Source organism: Fulmarus glacialis, unplaced genomic scaffold (genome assembly GCF_000690835.1).
Source record: "Fulmarus glacialis isolate BGI_N327 unplaced genomic scaffold, ASM69083v1 scaffold12710, whole genome shotgun sequence".
Taxonomy (NCBI): domain Eukaryota; kingdom Metazoa; phylum Chordata; class Aves; order Procellariiformes; family Procellariidae; genus Fulmarus; species Fulmarus glacialis.
Window position 1 is genome coordinate 4,498 of NW_009189633.1, and position 14,194 is coordinate 18,691.

Below are 14,194 nucleotides of genomic sequence, written 5' to 3' on the forward strand. Positions count from 1 at the left end.
TAAATGATATGTGTTGAAGGTGGTATTTTTTGTTTAGGCCTCTGAATCTTGTCTTAATCTACAGCAAATTAATAAAAGCTGATGGGAAGAAGAAAAAGCTATTGAAATAGTGCTGTTGCTCAGGTAGCCCTTGACTGCTTGTGCAATCACCCTGTGAGCTGTTGACTTGGAAAACATCTGCACCTTATCATTCAATGCCTATGTAATTTGTTAACGAAGCAGTTGGTGGTGAGATTTTCAGGAGCTTTATGCTATTCAAAATGCTGATGCTATAACAGCACTGAGCAAAGCTGGCTTGAATCTCATGTTTGTCTCATACGTATGTCCTTTAGTCTTAGTTCAAACATCTCCCTATGGGCAGGTGCAGGCAGCAGTGCCATTTTGACAGAATCTCGCTATTACACATTTGGACGCACTTCCGCAGTGTCTGTTGGGAGTAAACTCCTGCAGAGCCGAGTGATAAGCTGCAGCAATCCTGACATCGCTGTTACACAAACTGCTACTGATGAGGAGGTCAAAAACATCATGTCATCCAAGGTAAGAGAACGAAGTCAAATATCTGGAGAATTATATGGGCCAAAATCTAGTAATCTAGTTTTGTTCTTTGAGGGTTGCATTTGCTTCTTGTAAATGCACTGTATGTATCACCAGAAGCATTTGCTGTTTATCTGATTGGGCATAGGCACATGTTAAATTGCATTGCTAAATTCTGATGTCTCTTATCAGTGAAGAGAGCAAGAGGTAAAAACTCTGTCCCTTGTTTGAGGCTTAGATACTCCACAAAGGGATTTGCTTTTTTGACACGCCTCACTCTGCTGTTCTTCCTGACATTTAGTTTCTGTTCACGTCTGGTGACATGGACTGCTTAAGGTTGCAGAGTCAGTGTGAGAAAAGACTACTATTGATTACACTGGGAACAGATTCACTTTCTTTTTTTTTTTTTTTTTTTAAACGTCAGAGCCTGTTTAGTGCTAAATAATTTCCTGTTAGAAAAAAAAGTAGGCAATTCATATGACAGCAGCCCCATGATTTTATATCAGCTATAGTGCAGATGCCATGTGCATATTTTATATCTGGGTCTTTCCAAATACTTAGTTCAATCACAGAGTGAAACACAAACTTCTTCTGTCTTCCTCATCCACAACTACATATGCCACCAACAGCTTGCAGGATAGAAAGGATGATGACAGCCAAGATGCAGGATTTTGCTTCCCTTATTGGCACCTGGTGCTTGCTGGTACATAGCATCCCAGGCTCATCTCAGAGCTTTATGAGGATGGCTGTGCTCAGCTGTCTGTGGAAACCAAAATCTAGGGTTTCCGTTCTGCAGGAGCTGGGAAGCCGTGCCTCTTACAAAAGCAGGATTTTTGCCCTGTGCAAGGAGCCTGCTCCTAGCTGCAGCCCTGGCAGTGCTTCGCAGCAACATGTCTGCTGAGCTCTGAGCCGTATCCCCCCTCCCTTTTGTTTGAGAGTTACATATGTAAAATACTGCTTCTCAAGCAGGTTATTTTCAGAAACATTTTGAAGTCTTTTCTCCACTGAATGATCACGTGCCTCTCCAGTTAAAGTGAACGGGTGCTTGTCTTCAGCAAATTAAACCAGAACTAGTAAGATGCACAGGCTTTGCCAATCTATTTGGTTTGTTTATATGGGCATATGTGTTCATCCATAGCAATTTTTAATAATGTAGATTTGAACTTAACAGCTTCATGATGTTTACTGTAATGTACTGTGTCCTAAGAAAACAGAGCTCAAGGCATGTTTTTTCCCAAATTAATACAAAATTCAAGTGTTTGATATTACAGCTTCATCACATTGATAAATGTAGCAATTTACAATTGGCTACTGCCATTTCACTGCCTTTTAAATTGGCATAACTTTTAATGGAAGGAAGACTCCCAGGTGCTAGTTAATTTCGTATATAGAGCCACCGGATAAACTTAAATAACAGTTACCCTTGAAAGGGTGAATTGTAGCGCTTCCAAAATACAACTGCAGTGCTGAAATTGGGCAGGTGATGGCAGTGTTGGCATTTGCACTCTCCTGCGGCTGCTCCATTGAGGTGGTCTTTGGCCTCCACTGGGAAGGGGGATGCGGAGAAGGAAAGAGAAGATCTGTTTAGGTGAACATCTGTGCATACCTTCCAAAAAAAACACCGCTGCTGATTTCTTCTCTGTTAATTAGCTTAAGTTATGTATTAACCTACTATTATGTATTTCTTCTGGCTATGCCCTCCAGCCTATGGATCACAGCTCCAGTCGGATGTCTTTCTATGTTGAAGGAACAAATGACATGCCAAGCATTTGTGCAAGCCCAAGACCCTCCAATAAAAAGGTAGCCTACCACTAAGCGTGAGGGTGCACATTAAAAGAGCGTGGAGCCTCCTGAGGCAGTGCTGGTAATTAGTGCTTCTAAATGAGGAGAGGGGAGAGAGAGAACAAAATAACAACCAGTTTTATCAAACAAGGAGTTTGTGATGGAATATTGAATCAGTGGGTAAATATTATCGAAACTTTTCTGCTTCTGCTCCAGAGCCTTTAGATTCTTTTTCAGGACAGATTTAGACAAGTAGCAGCCTGCCTGGATCCTCCCTTTGCTCTCTTTCTCAAGGTATTAGGGCCTCTGTCTTTTTCCACTCCCGTTTAACCTTGGATACCTGCCTTTACACGTTACAGTAAACTGCATTGAGAAATGTTTGCCATCTCTTTCTTCTGTAAAGAATGTTTTTCTTTTCCCCTTTTTGTAGCTTTTAGAACGAAGAAATCCCTTCCTATCTTGAGTATGTATTCCGAAATAGCTTTTTAACAACATAGAAGATAGCATATCACATAGATAACTTTTCCAGAGCGGTATCTTGTGTTTGGCATTGATCAGCAGCAGTGGCTTTGGATGAAGAAGCAGGGGAGAAACCCTGCAATGAGCAGTTCAGAATCTGAGTTACGGTTAAGAAACTCTCCTTTCTTACTCCTGTTCATTGGTTTGATTTCTGCCAAAAAGCATAGAGGTTTAGGTGCAATCTGAGTGTTGGATGGGTTAATATTTCCTATTCAGTGTAAATGTGCTTAGGAATCTCATTAGCTTTATTGTTTGTGTCAGGAATAGAAAATAGACATTGCAATAAATTTTTTGTCCAGATTTGAGTTTTCTAAAAGTTTAGATCATTGCGATTGGGTGTCTTATGGTCAGATCTCACTGCAAAGAGTATTGTCTCCAACTACAAACCTCCATACAAGCTCTGCTGTGATTATTGCTGTGTCCTCTCCCACCACAGAGACAATCTTACTTCTACCTTCTCTCAAAAAACATGGATGTGCTAAATGGAAATGCTTAGCGGGTAGTGGGCAACGTGACTGCTCCCTGTCATGCACACAGCCAATGGCTTGAGGATAGACCAAAGGCATTTCCCAGTTTAGCTATCCGGGGTTCTGGATCCACAGAAAAATGGGTCCCAAATTCTGTTCGCCACCAACATTCCTTATATGTCATTTTGGTCAAATATGCATTCTCATCCTATAGGGATGTCCACACATCCCCATCCAGCTGCTGACTTTCCAGTATGGGGGAGTTTCCCACAGGGAAGAGGGGGGATGTTGAAACTGGAAGATGAGTTGATTCAAAAGCCATTTTGCAACACTCTGTGTTTATTATCTAGCATTTCCATGAGGAGCTAGCACTGCAGATGGTGGTCAGCACGGGTATGGTGAGAGAATCTGTCTTCAAGTATGCCTGGTTCTTCTTTGAGCTCCTGGTAAGATTTGATAGTGGTATTTTGTAGCGGTGAAATGTAGCAGGTATTCCACGTACAGATTTAGTTGGGTGGTGACCTCTACGGTTATTCAGCCCCAATGTGAAAAGGAGAGGTCCCAAATAATGGAAGTACAACTAAAGAATTCTCCATATTCACCCCCATTTCCCACTGACAGCCTGTGATGGCAAAGTCCTGCATGAACTACATGCGCAGCGGTCCACGGCTTGCAGAAGGCTGAAAGACAGACATCAAACTGAGTCCTTTCTTTTCTGTGAATACCTGTTCCTGTCTTTTCCATTCTGTTAACAACATGGGAGCAGTGACAAGGCTCCCCAAACTCACAGTTTCACAGAGCCCTGAGATGATGGATGTCAGTGGAAAAACCATACTGATTTCCACTGGCAGCATATAAGCAACCCAAGAGCAGGTCAAGAATTAATTCCAGAAGTGTCACTCCCTGTCTGTCACCGTGAAGGGCAAAAGTTGCAAACAGCAGCATTTCAGAAGTACAGATGCAAGGGACTGGGGAGGGTCATTCTGATTTCAGGTGCTGAGAGTAGCCAACTGCGTGAACACGAACAGCAATCAGTGTCTGTCTGTATTTGAGTCTCAGGCTCTCTGTTGTCATTGCCAGCACATGCAGGATTTATCACAGCAGCTCTGAGAAGATGAGTAATTACATTCAGGGAAAAACAAGTAGGGAATCTTACTTCCCTACTAACTCCCCTGGACTAATTTAAAGCAGTAGTTTTACCTCCAGTTTGGACATTTTTAAAATTTTTTTTTTCTGCTTTGCAGATAAAGAGTATGGCTCAGTATGTTCACAACATAGAGAAGCAAGACAACCCACGAAGAAGCCGGTTCTCCGATCGCTTCAAAGATGATGTTACCACTATAGTTAATGTGGTTACTTCAGAGATTGCTGCACTTTTAGTCAAACCACAGAAGGTAAGTGCATGAAATAAGCACCATGGATCCTTGCTACTTACCCTGTGTTACACTGAGCTGTATTTAATCCCATTTCACCTTCCGCAGTGTCGCTAGAATTAGGCCAAAACTGAGGCAGTATTCTCACATGGACCTTAAGCGAGAGTTGTGGCTGTGCAAGGGGCAGGCTTGCGCTCCCCTGGTAGACAGTTTGTTTTTATCCAGCTTGGCTCCCTAGCCTGCTTCTCGGTGTGGCTGCAGGTGCAGGGAGGGGATCCCCTTTCCCATCAACAGGAGAGGTTAGACACCCATTTTCAGTAGCAATGCTGCTTTATGCCAGGTTAGCCAGGGCATCAAACTGCAGCCCAAGCAGGGCTTATTCCTTTTATCCCCCTTTCCTGTTACCCTCATTTCTGCTGCATAGTGTTCTGTTCCACATTTGACTTCTCTGACAGCAGTGGGCTATGCAATATGACAGCAGTATTCCTCCTGAGGGTTGCAAAATCCAGCCACAAGTGATCTAACTCCAGATCTCTTTAAAGAGGCACTGACCACATGAAAATTAAAGACAAGAAATAAGATCTAAATCCCATGAAATTCTTTCTCCTGATATATTTTAACAAGTTGCACTGATATAACAGATCATAAAGTTGAAAGGATCACAAAATGTAATATATATTTAGCTGTCAGCTTACATCACTGATGTCTCTCCGCACTGGCCAGTAGACAAAATTGAGGCCACAGATAGGCACTGGGTGACTATTGTTTGTTCAGTTGTTGCAACGGACTTGTTTTCATGCCCCAGAGCTGCCAAATGCACTGTGCTAGCCCAGCAGTGTGCTCTGCCACAGGGCAGACCAGGCTGGTCACTTTTCAACCAGCTCAGTTTCCTGGTCCACTTCTCCGTGTGTGCCCCACTGTTCTGTTGAGGCGCAGAAACTGGGAAAGGGCCAAGACCAGAAAACGGAGGGCAAAGAATGTCAGAAGTGATTGTCACTGTCCACCAAGAAGCTGTTCTGAAGCTTTACCCTTTGCTCGATCCTTTGGTGCTTCTGTGATAGCCATGTGCAGAGAAATCATTTCCACAGAAACGTTTACTTAAGGCGTCAGTGACTTTTTTTTAAAAATATGTTGTGTAATAAAAATTTGTTACATTAAAAATGTTTTAACGGAACTGTAGGTTTTGCCAAGAGATTAGTATTTTATGGCTTCCTCACAAGGTTTTTATGGGCTGTTAATTCAATTCGATTTTGATAGAGTGACTGTACAGAACCTGATTATGTGTGAAAATCCCACTGCAGTGTTTGCAGAATTAGGGCCATTGGATAGTTATACAGAGCAGCAGCAGGTAATGTGTGTCTGCTTTTTAAATTCAAGCAGTAATAATCTATGTTTCAATAGATGGATGAGCATGTCAGATTGCCCTGGGATTCTACAGTGATACATCTGGCATATTTTAGCCTACCCAGTAACGTAGCAGAAAAATGTTTTGCTGTGTAAATTCCAGATCATAGGAAATCTATATATATGTGTGTGTATATATATTTTTTTTTAATGTCCCTGAACAGCAACAAAAAGGTTGAAAAATGAAAAATTAAATCATAACCACCCTGAGGTGCTGCACACCTGTTCTCACTAGTCAGAGATACGAGTAGGGCAACATTTTTCTCGGTCATCTCCTCTGTCAGTCTTGAGTGAACCCACCTGAGGGCTCTGAGCATTAAATGTGTGCAGATCCCCCAGGCACCTCCACAAATTCCTCTTGGTGAACAAGATATGCCACTGAGATTTTATGATTTAAATTGGTATGTTTGAAGTAACTGTAGCCTTATTTGAGAGAGCATGTGAAGTTCTTTGTGATTTTTACTTGGGGGTTGCGTATCTCTGGTAATCAGGGCAATTCTAAGCATGCAAGAGCTTAGCTGCTAAGTGGTAAAACCCACAGATTTATCTTACCAGTGTTTCTAACTGTCAGTTTTACACTTAAAATTTCTAAACAGAATACTTGGCATTCCATCAGCAGAGCCAGTGCAGATTTTTATTAATATTTTAAAACAATATTTTATATTTTAAGTACTTAAACCAGCATTCTGTAATGTTAAAGATTCAATTAAAAAAAAAAGAAAAAGGCATATGCAGGTTTATAGCCCATAGGGAACTCAGAACAGGTCTCAAATTCCATTTTGTTGTTGTCAGCCCAAAGGTTTGCATAGATAAACTTGTTCATTCATCCTGTGATATTCCTCTGTGAAAGCTACAACAGTTGAAATAATTTACAGGAGTGATTCTGTATAATTTTAACAAGATCACGTAAATTGGAGAACTGAAACAATCTTGTGCAGTATGTTCCATGAAATGGTTCTGGGAGCTGTCCCCTACACTACTTTTGTAATGATTCTAAAAAGTCTTTCAGCTTTATATAAGTTTTATACATCATTACTGCAATTGTTTGGGTTTTTTTTCTTCTTTTTTTAAAGGAAAGCGAGCAAGCAGAAAAAATTAATATCAGCCTGGCGTTTTTCTTGTATGATCTTCTTTCTTTAATGGACCGAGGATTTGTGTTTAATCTCATCAAACATTACTGTAATCAGGTAGGCACCATGCATGTTTGGGATTGCATTTGGCTTATGGCCAGTACGGTGTTCTGTTCTGTTTGATTCATTTATCCATCAAGATCCTTTGAGTTGTGTTAAGGGGCCAGGTAGATTTCCTATTTCCTATTGCATACGCAGAGACTTTAAACCTCTTTTGATTTGTGGTCTGCAGGAGAAAATTGGGTGGAGGTTAAGACTGTTAGAAATGTCATACCTTGCACTGCTGCAGAGCATCCATGGAGCCACTTTTCTTGCCTTACTTTTTTACATCCCTTAACAGCAGGGTCTGCAGACCATACAGAGCAGCTTTTGGTCTCTGACTCTTCCAGTGCACTGCTGTGATGGACAGTATTTAGATTTGGGGGGGTTCAATCAAAATGATCCATCTCTGTCTTCTTGCTTTACAAGCCTCCCAAAATTAAAAATAAATGATGATGCAGGATGTTGTTATGAAATTATTTGTTGTATTTCAAGGGAAAATTTTCCTACTGTTTTGTGACCTGATATACCTGCTATAGTTTTCCTGCCAAAGGAAGGCCCTCTGTCAGCTAATGGTAGGTAGGAGAACGCAAGGTGGCTATCACCCCAGTTTCCTATAGTATGTGCAATACTCCACTTTTGTCATTGTTCATATGAAGGGAAATGGCAAGACTACTGATGCTGTGTGTTGCCTAGCAGGAGTTTTTATGTGTTTGCAGCAGACTCAGCAGGCTTTTGTTCGGTTTTAATCTTTGTGTTACGCAAAAGGGAAAAAATATTTTATGTTTTTCTTTTGGGAGGAAAAAAAAAACGATTGTCTCTTGGGAAGTTGGTAAGTTAGCCGGGGAGGGGGAGAGAGACACCATCACTGCCAAACAAATTGCAGCTAATGGATGGAAACTAGTTAGGTACAGGGAAACACTGAGCACTTTAATGCATGCTGGACTATTTGTCTATTTCTGTTTCAGGAAGCAGGATATTTCACTGCATGGTAATTTAAATAGTGCACGCCCATCACATGACACTTTTTTTGCTTTTCTAGCTCTCAAACAAGCTGAATTCACTCTCCACCCTGATTTCCATGAGACTGGAATTCCTGAGAATTCTCTGCAGCCATGAGCATTACCTCAATCTGAACCTCTTCTTCATGACCTCCACATCTGCTCCAGCATCCCCCTCCCCCTCCTTATCCTCCCAGGTAGACATCCATTAGATGATATTGTATGAACGTCGCATGAAGCACACATGTATAGAAAGACTTATGTTGCTCCATATACAGATACTTAGGTTAGAATTAGCCACTGTTGGATCAGGGGGAACAACTTCCCTCTTGAAAGAAAAGGGGCAGAAGAATAAAGACTAAGGGACTACTACTGCAAAACTGGATCTACACAAGTTAAAACTTAACATGACACAGATATGTGCCCCTCTAGAAACATGCAAACAGAAAATGACTGTTAAGGTAGACATACAAGGTCTAAAAGGAAGATGGCTCTGAAGGCTAATTTACAGGCGCGCCTATCCCATACATACAGAACCACAAATACGTATTTCAATATCTGTTTTGGAGAATTAGGGCATGCAGCAGTGCTTTCTATGCGTTTGCCTTCTAGCTGAACCTCTTCTCCAAGTGGATGTAGATGCTACCACTATGTAAGTTAGTGACTAAAACACTGCCATTTTCAATATCCTGGAATCATGGATTTCTGTTGAGCCTTAGTGTTGTTCAGAGCCGATTCCTTTTTAAATAGCAGCATTCTTTGTTCTGGGTTCCTCCACACCCCAGTGGTATCTTGCTTTTACCATGGGGCAGACCCCCTAACAAAGGGTGCTAGTCTGCCTGTTTTCCACCTCAATGGTTTTGCAGAGGTTAGGACTGGGATGAAGCGTTTCAGTGCAACGCCCCATAATTGCCATGGCCCTTGGACTCAGGGGAATGGAACTGAAGCTAAGAATGGTGGAAGGTACAAAAACACTCTGAGTAACAGAGCAGTTCAAATTCACGGTTTCTTTTTCAAGTGTCATTGCCAAAGAATTGGTTGGATGCTAAGATGTCCTATATCTCATACCTTAAGGCTTCTGGCAGGTCAATAATAGTAAATAATATTTTCTTGAAGTTTTTCCTGGTCTTAAAAGCAAAGCAAGAAGGTGTTAGGGTCAGGATTTCCCAATAGTTTTGCTTAATGCTAGTCCTGGATGCCAAAGAACTAGAAATGGGACTCTTCTGCTTATGGGGAAAAAAAGAAGTCAGCATAGCTCCTGCAACTAGTTCTAGCAAGTCAGAGCTGGGCAGACACCAGTTTAATAATTTTTTCTTCAAGCAACATCATCAACTCTTTTTCTTCTTTAGGAGTAACGTATGAAATGCAACCTGCGCAAATCAATAAGGCTTTTGTGGCCCTTGGATGATTTAATATATTAGCTGGCCACCCTTGCAGTAATTTTGATCTGTCTGCCAGAGTGCTGCCCAGCTAGAGTTAGATTTTCAGTAAGAAATGTGGGCTTGTAAATAAATCTTTTGGAACTCTTGGAGAGAAGCCAAATTCACTTAACTGGGTGCTCTACACTTTAATGTTATTCCACACAAACATAGTACAGCCAATGCCTGTCTGCTTGAGGTTGAAATGGGAGTGGGCTTAAGTACGTGGATCCAAAATATGGGGCTGCTCAGGGACATGAGTTTCATTTGACCCACTATGCTGGAAGACAGCTGCCACAATGTGGTATACTGCTACTTCATGTATTTGTTTTCTGGGACTATTCCCGGGTGACTGACAGAAATACCGGGAGAGAATAATGAAGAATATAAATTAAAAGCAAAATTGGACTCATAAACCCCAGTAGCTGCACTGGGGAGTAGAGTCTAAGACTTATGCTCACCCCATCAGGGGACAAAAACATTCCAGGTGACCTGTGGCACAAACCTATGATTGGAGAAGCTAAGAAGTTCACAATGCATATATAGTAGCAACTTTCCATTCCTGGGCTGGCTGTATATCAGTCGTAGCCATAAGTTACAGCAGTTTGAAGGCTGCTCTAAATTATGTCAGCCAAGGATTTCCAGGGTGAAAGGAAATCTGTGTTTGCACATCTTTCCTGACCTTACTTCCCTGCTAGACATCATGGATGCTGAAGAAGGCACACTGCAGAGCTTCTGACACCAAGGTCCCTCTTAATGCAGGAGCGGCCTTTTGCTGTACGATGCCCGATATCTGCTCTGCAACAGTAAGACCAATGTAAAGAGTTGTAAACATGGAGAAAATTCTGACTTTGTGTCCTGTCCAAACTAATGAATACAGGGTAGGAATTTTACACCTCAAAAAATGTCATATGAGTTGCTCGCACACAGTGGAAAGGATGAGATTGCATCCTAGCATTTGAAACCAGATTTTATTTCACACTCAGATGTTTTCCTCCAAAACGTCCAACTTTCTTTCAAAGTCTGCACTTTTCCTATGGTAGATATTTTCCGTTAGCTACATGGACTGTGACTGTAACCTCTTTAAGAAGCTTTGATTTCAGTGGTCATTCTTTAACACTGCGAATATACTTCTGCAGAACTCTAGCTCCTGCTCTAGTTTCCAGGACCAGAAAATCGCTGGTATGTTTGACCTCTCAGCTGAATACCGTCAGCAGCACTTTCTGACCGGCTTACTTTTCACTGAATTGGCAGCAGCGCTGGACGCAGACAGCGAGGGGTGCGTATCCCAATTTGCAGATTTTAGAATGGGATCGAGTCACATTATTACTCTTGGTAAGCTCATAGTTTGATTCCAGGGCAGTCCTATTTTCCCCACTCTTTTCAGTGAGTCACTCTGTAACATAGCAGTAACCCAGTCACCCAGTCATTGTTTTAGCTGCAGTATGTTGGTCCCAGTAAATAAAAATACACTATTTGTTGCAGTAGTGTTGGCTAAATACATGGCTTGAGAACACAACTTAAAATTTCAGTTGCTCTTCTCTCTAAAAGACCTCTGCCTTTGTCTGAGCTTAAGCTAAACTTTGGCCAAAGTCTGGTGCTTTTCTTTAAGCACCTTTCTTCACCATATTGAATTTTTATGGGAAGTTTGAAAGATTTGGGTGCTCTTTGATTGTGATGAAGTGGCTTGGAGATGTAAGATAGCTATCGTTTGCAGGGAACATGAGTCTCTGCTCAGAATGGAAGAGAATATCTAATTAATATTGATGTATTAATTTGTTTCTTTCATCTCCACTTTGTTTCTTAAATCTTTGATTTAGAAATAACTTGTGCATGACCCATTAATGGAGCTCGTGGATGGTTTTTGTGTTAACAGGATTAGCAAGGTGCAAAGAAAAGCTGTCAGTGCTATCCTTAGCCTGCTGAGTTCCCATGACCTAGACCCACGTTGCTCCAAAAAAGAGGTGAAGATTAAAATTGCAGCTCTCTACCTCCCTTTGGTTGGTATCATTTTGGATTCACTGCCACAACTCCATGATTTTACAAGTAAGACCTTTTTCCCTTTGTATTTTTCAGCTTCTTAGGGTGACTTGTCTAAACAATCTATCAAACATAAAAGAGATCGTGCTAAGTGCAGAAATTCCCCGCAGTCTAGTAAGGTTGAATATTTCTTTACTTAGAAGTAAACTGGATTTTTAAAGACAGGAAAAACTTCAATGTCCTCACTTCATGAGCAAATGATAGACCAGAGATGTATCTGTAAGTACTCCTGCCTATCTCTTAGTGTAAATATTATGATCCTGCAAATAAAGCCTGCAAGATCTGCAAAAAATACTGAAACATAGATAAGTTTAACAGACAGTAGGGAAGAAAACAAGAGTGTTACTGACATTGTGTTACATCACAATTAAAGATATTGGATTGTATTCTTTCTGTCTTTTTCTATTGCTCTTTAGTGCTATTAACATGATATCAAAATTAATCTTGGGCAAATGTAATCATCGCACAGGAAATATACTTTTATCATCTGTTATAACAATAAACTTTGCTCTACATTATCAAACCTTTTTAGACAACATTATCTAAACTGTGTCCTTGCATTTTGCTACATCTGTGTTCATATGATACTGCTGAAAGGAGCTATTTCACATTTTTTTGTAAGATAGTAGATCTCTGCTACATGGAAAACTACATTTCACTTCCATAAATAAAGTAAAGGCTTTAAAGAAAAAAAGGTATAATCTTTGAAGAATATACTTTTGTCACTGGTTCTGAAAATATTTTGCATTTAGATGTCTGGACAAAAAACAATACTATTATTATTAGGTATTATTTAGCACTTTCAGTCTAATAGGATGAAAGCATTTATTATGCATTGGCTAATCAGATCTCATCCCATTCTTCTAATCTAAGTATTATCCTTATACCACAGATGAAAAGGAGACATTATGAGGAAGCCCAGGTGTACCAGTATGGCTAAGTTTTAATGTGTCTTTCTTTTTGAGTATCTGTCACAAGAGGCTGTTGACCTTGTTTTGAACACACTGGGACTGGCTGGTCACTCAGCTTCTCTGAAAAACAGGACTTGCAAAACACAAAATAGACACTCAGAATCAGAGGAGATTTTTTAAAAAACTTAGGTATAAATAACTTTATTTGCTGAAAGTGATGTCAAGAACTAGCAGGGAATAGAAGCAGCTAGATGCCTGAAATTAAACTTGTTCTTTAGCCAGCAGGCAATACTGGCTCAGTCAGCTGTTAGCAGACTTACATACTTTGTTGAGTATCACCAAACCCATCTATGGCTTTTGCATTGATCCTCTTGCCTGAAATGGACTGGAACTGGATGGTTCCAAGTCTTATGAAGTGCTGGCTTAGCTTTGAACTTCAGAGACAACCTCACATTTGCTACTGCCTTTGCTTTTAATTTAACTCCTCTGAACACTTGGAGCTTATTGGCCACATATCCTTTCCCTGTGTTTATTTGAACAATTTGACAGCCTTTGCAGATGGCTGCAATCTGTCTTGCTAATGCTGCACCTCTTTCAGTGCTTGGTACATCAGCCAGACCAACAGTCTCAGGGATGGAGGTGCCAATTGTTTTGTTAGGTTACAGCCCAATGGAAGACTGTGACATGAGAGCAGCAACAACTGGATTGCTCCTGAAGTTCCAATGGGATATCTCAAATCTAGTTTCAGATGCCCGCAGCGGAAAGGGACGCACAGGAAACCCAGAAGAAGAACAAGAGTCTGCAAGTGCAATCAATCAAAATGTGGCCCTTGCCATTGCAGGGAATCAGTTCAACCTCAGGAGCTCTGGAATGTCTCTGGTGTCCCTGGTATGTCCTGTGCTCTGCCAGTCTCCTTTCCTGTATCTGTTTTCCTCTTTCTTTGTTTTCTCCTTTTATCTTTTCTTGGGACTAATAACTACAATCATGAGAAACTGCATCCTTGTTTCCTCTAGCCCCAAAGCCTCATATTCCTCCTGTCATCTCCTCCTCTTCTCCTCTAGTCATTTAATTACTCCTTTAACCTAAGTAGTTCCACTTTTTCTCCCACATGCTTATTTCCATTTCCACATCCAACCTAGACTCATTTCCAGATCAGCAGATGCCACTATGACTCCCACACTGCCTCCCAGTCCCAGTCTCACCTGAATCCATGGATTTAGGACTCAAGATCCTTCTTTTTCTCTCTCTCTCTCTTTCTTCATGGTGGTTTTTATCTTCTATACAGTTTGGCTGACACAACTGTATGGAAAGAGGGGACCAAACAGTTACAGAATCTTTGTTTACATTATTCTAAGGAAATTAAAATGCAAGCATCTAGCAAACAATGCTCTTGTGCTTCTTTCTGTCTTTCACATGCATACAACTGGTCCTGTCACTAATTACACAGACATACACTCAAAAAATACAATCATGATAACATGGAAGAGGTCAAACTTCCTGAAGTCCAGTACTGAGATTTGATTTCACTGAAATTTAAATAAGATTACTTCACCTGAATGACCTCCCTCTTCTTTTT

At 40.9% G+C, this 14,194-nt stretch overlaps 1 protein-coding gene across 1 annotated transcript in view; it reads left to right on the plus strand.

Annotated features, from left to right (window-relative positions):
- Positions 1–14,194, plus strand: part of DOCK8 (dedicator of cytokinesis 8) — a gene marked incomplete at its 5' end in the record, with an annotated part of 40,408 nt that overhangs the window by 3,910 nt on the left and 22,304 nt on the right. Inside the window, 9 exons of the mRNA XM_009582892.1 lie at positions 362–537; positions 2,239–2,334; positions 3,653–3,748; positions 4,547–4,696; positions 7,153–7,266; positions 8,291–8,446; positions 10,807–10,946; positions 11,544–11,713; positions 13,361–13,506. Of these exons, the coding sequence (XP_009581187.1) occupies positions 362–537; positions 2,239–2,334; positions 3,653–3,748; positions 4,547–4,696; positions 7,153–7,266; positions 8,291–8,446; positions 10,807–10,946; positions 11,544–11,713; positions 13,361–13,506 (1,244 nt within the window). The remainder of the gene's footprint in view (positions 1–361; positions 538–2,238; positions 2,335–3,652; positions 3,749–4,546; positions 4,697–7,152; positions 7,267–8,290; positions 8,447–10,806; positions 10,947–11,543; positions 11,714–13,360; positions 13,507–14,194) is intronic.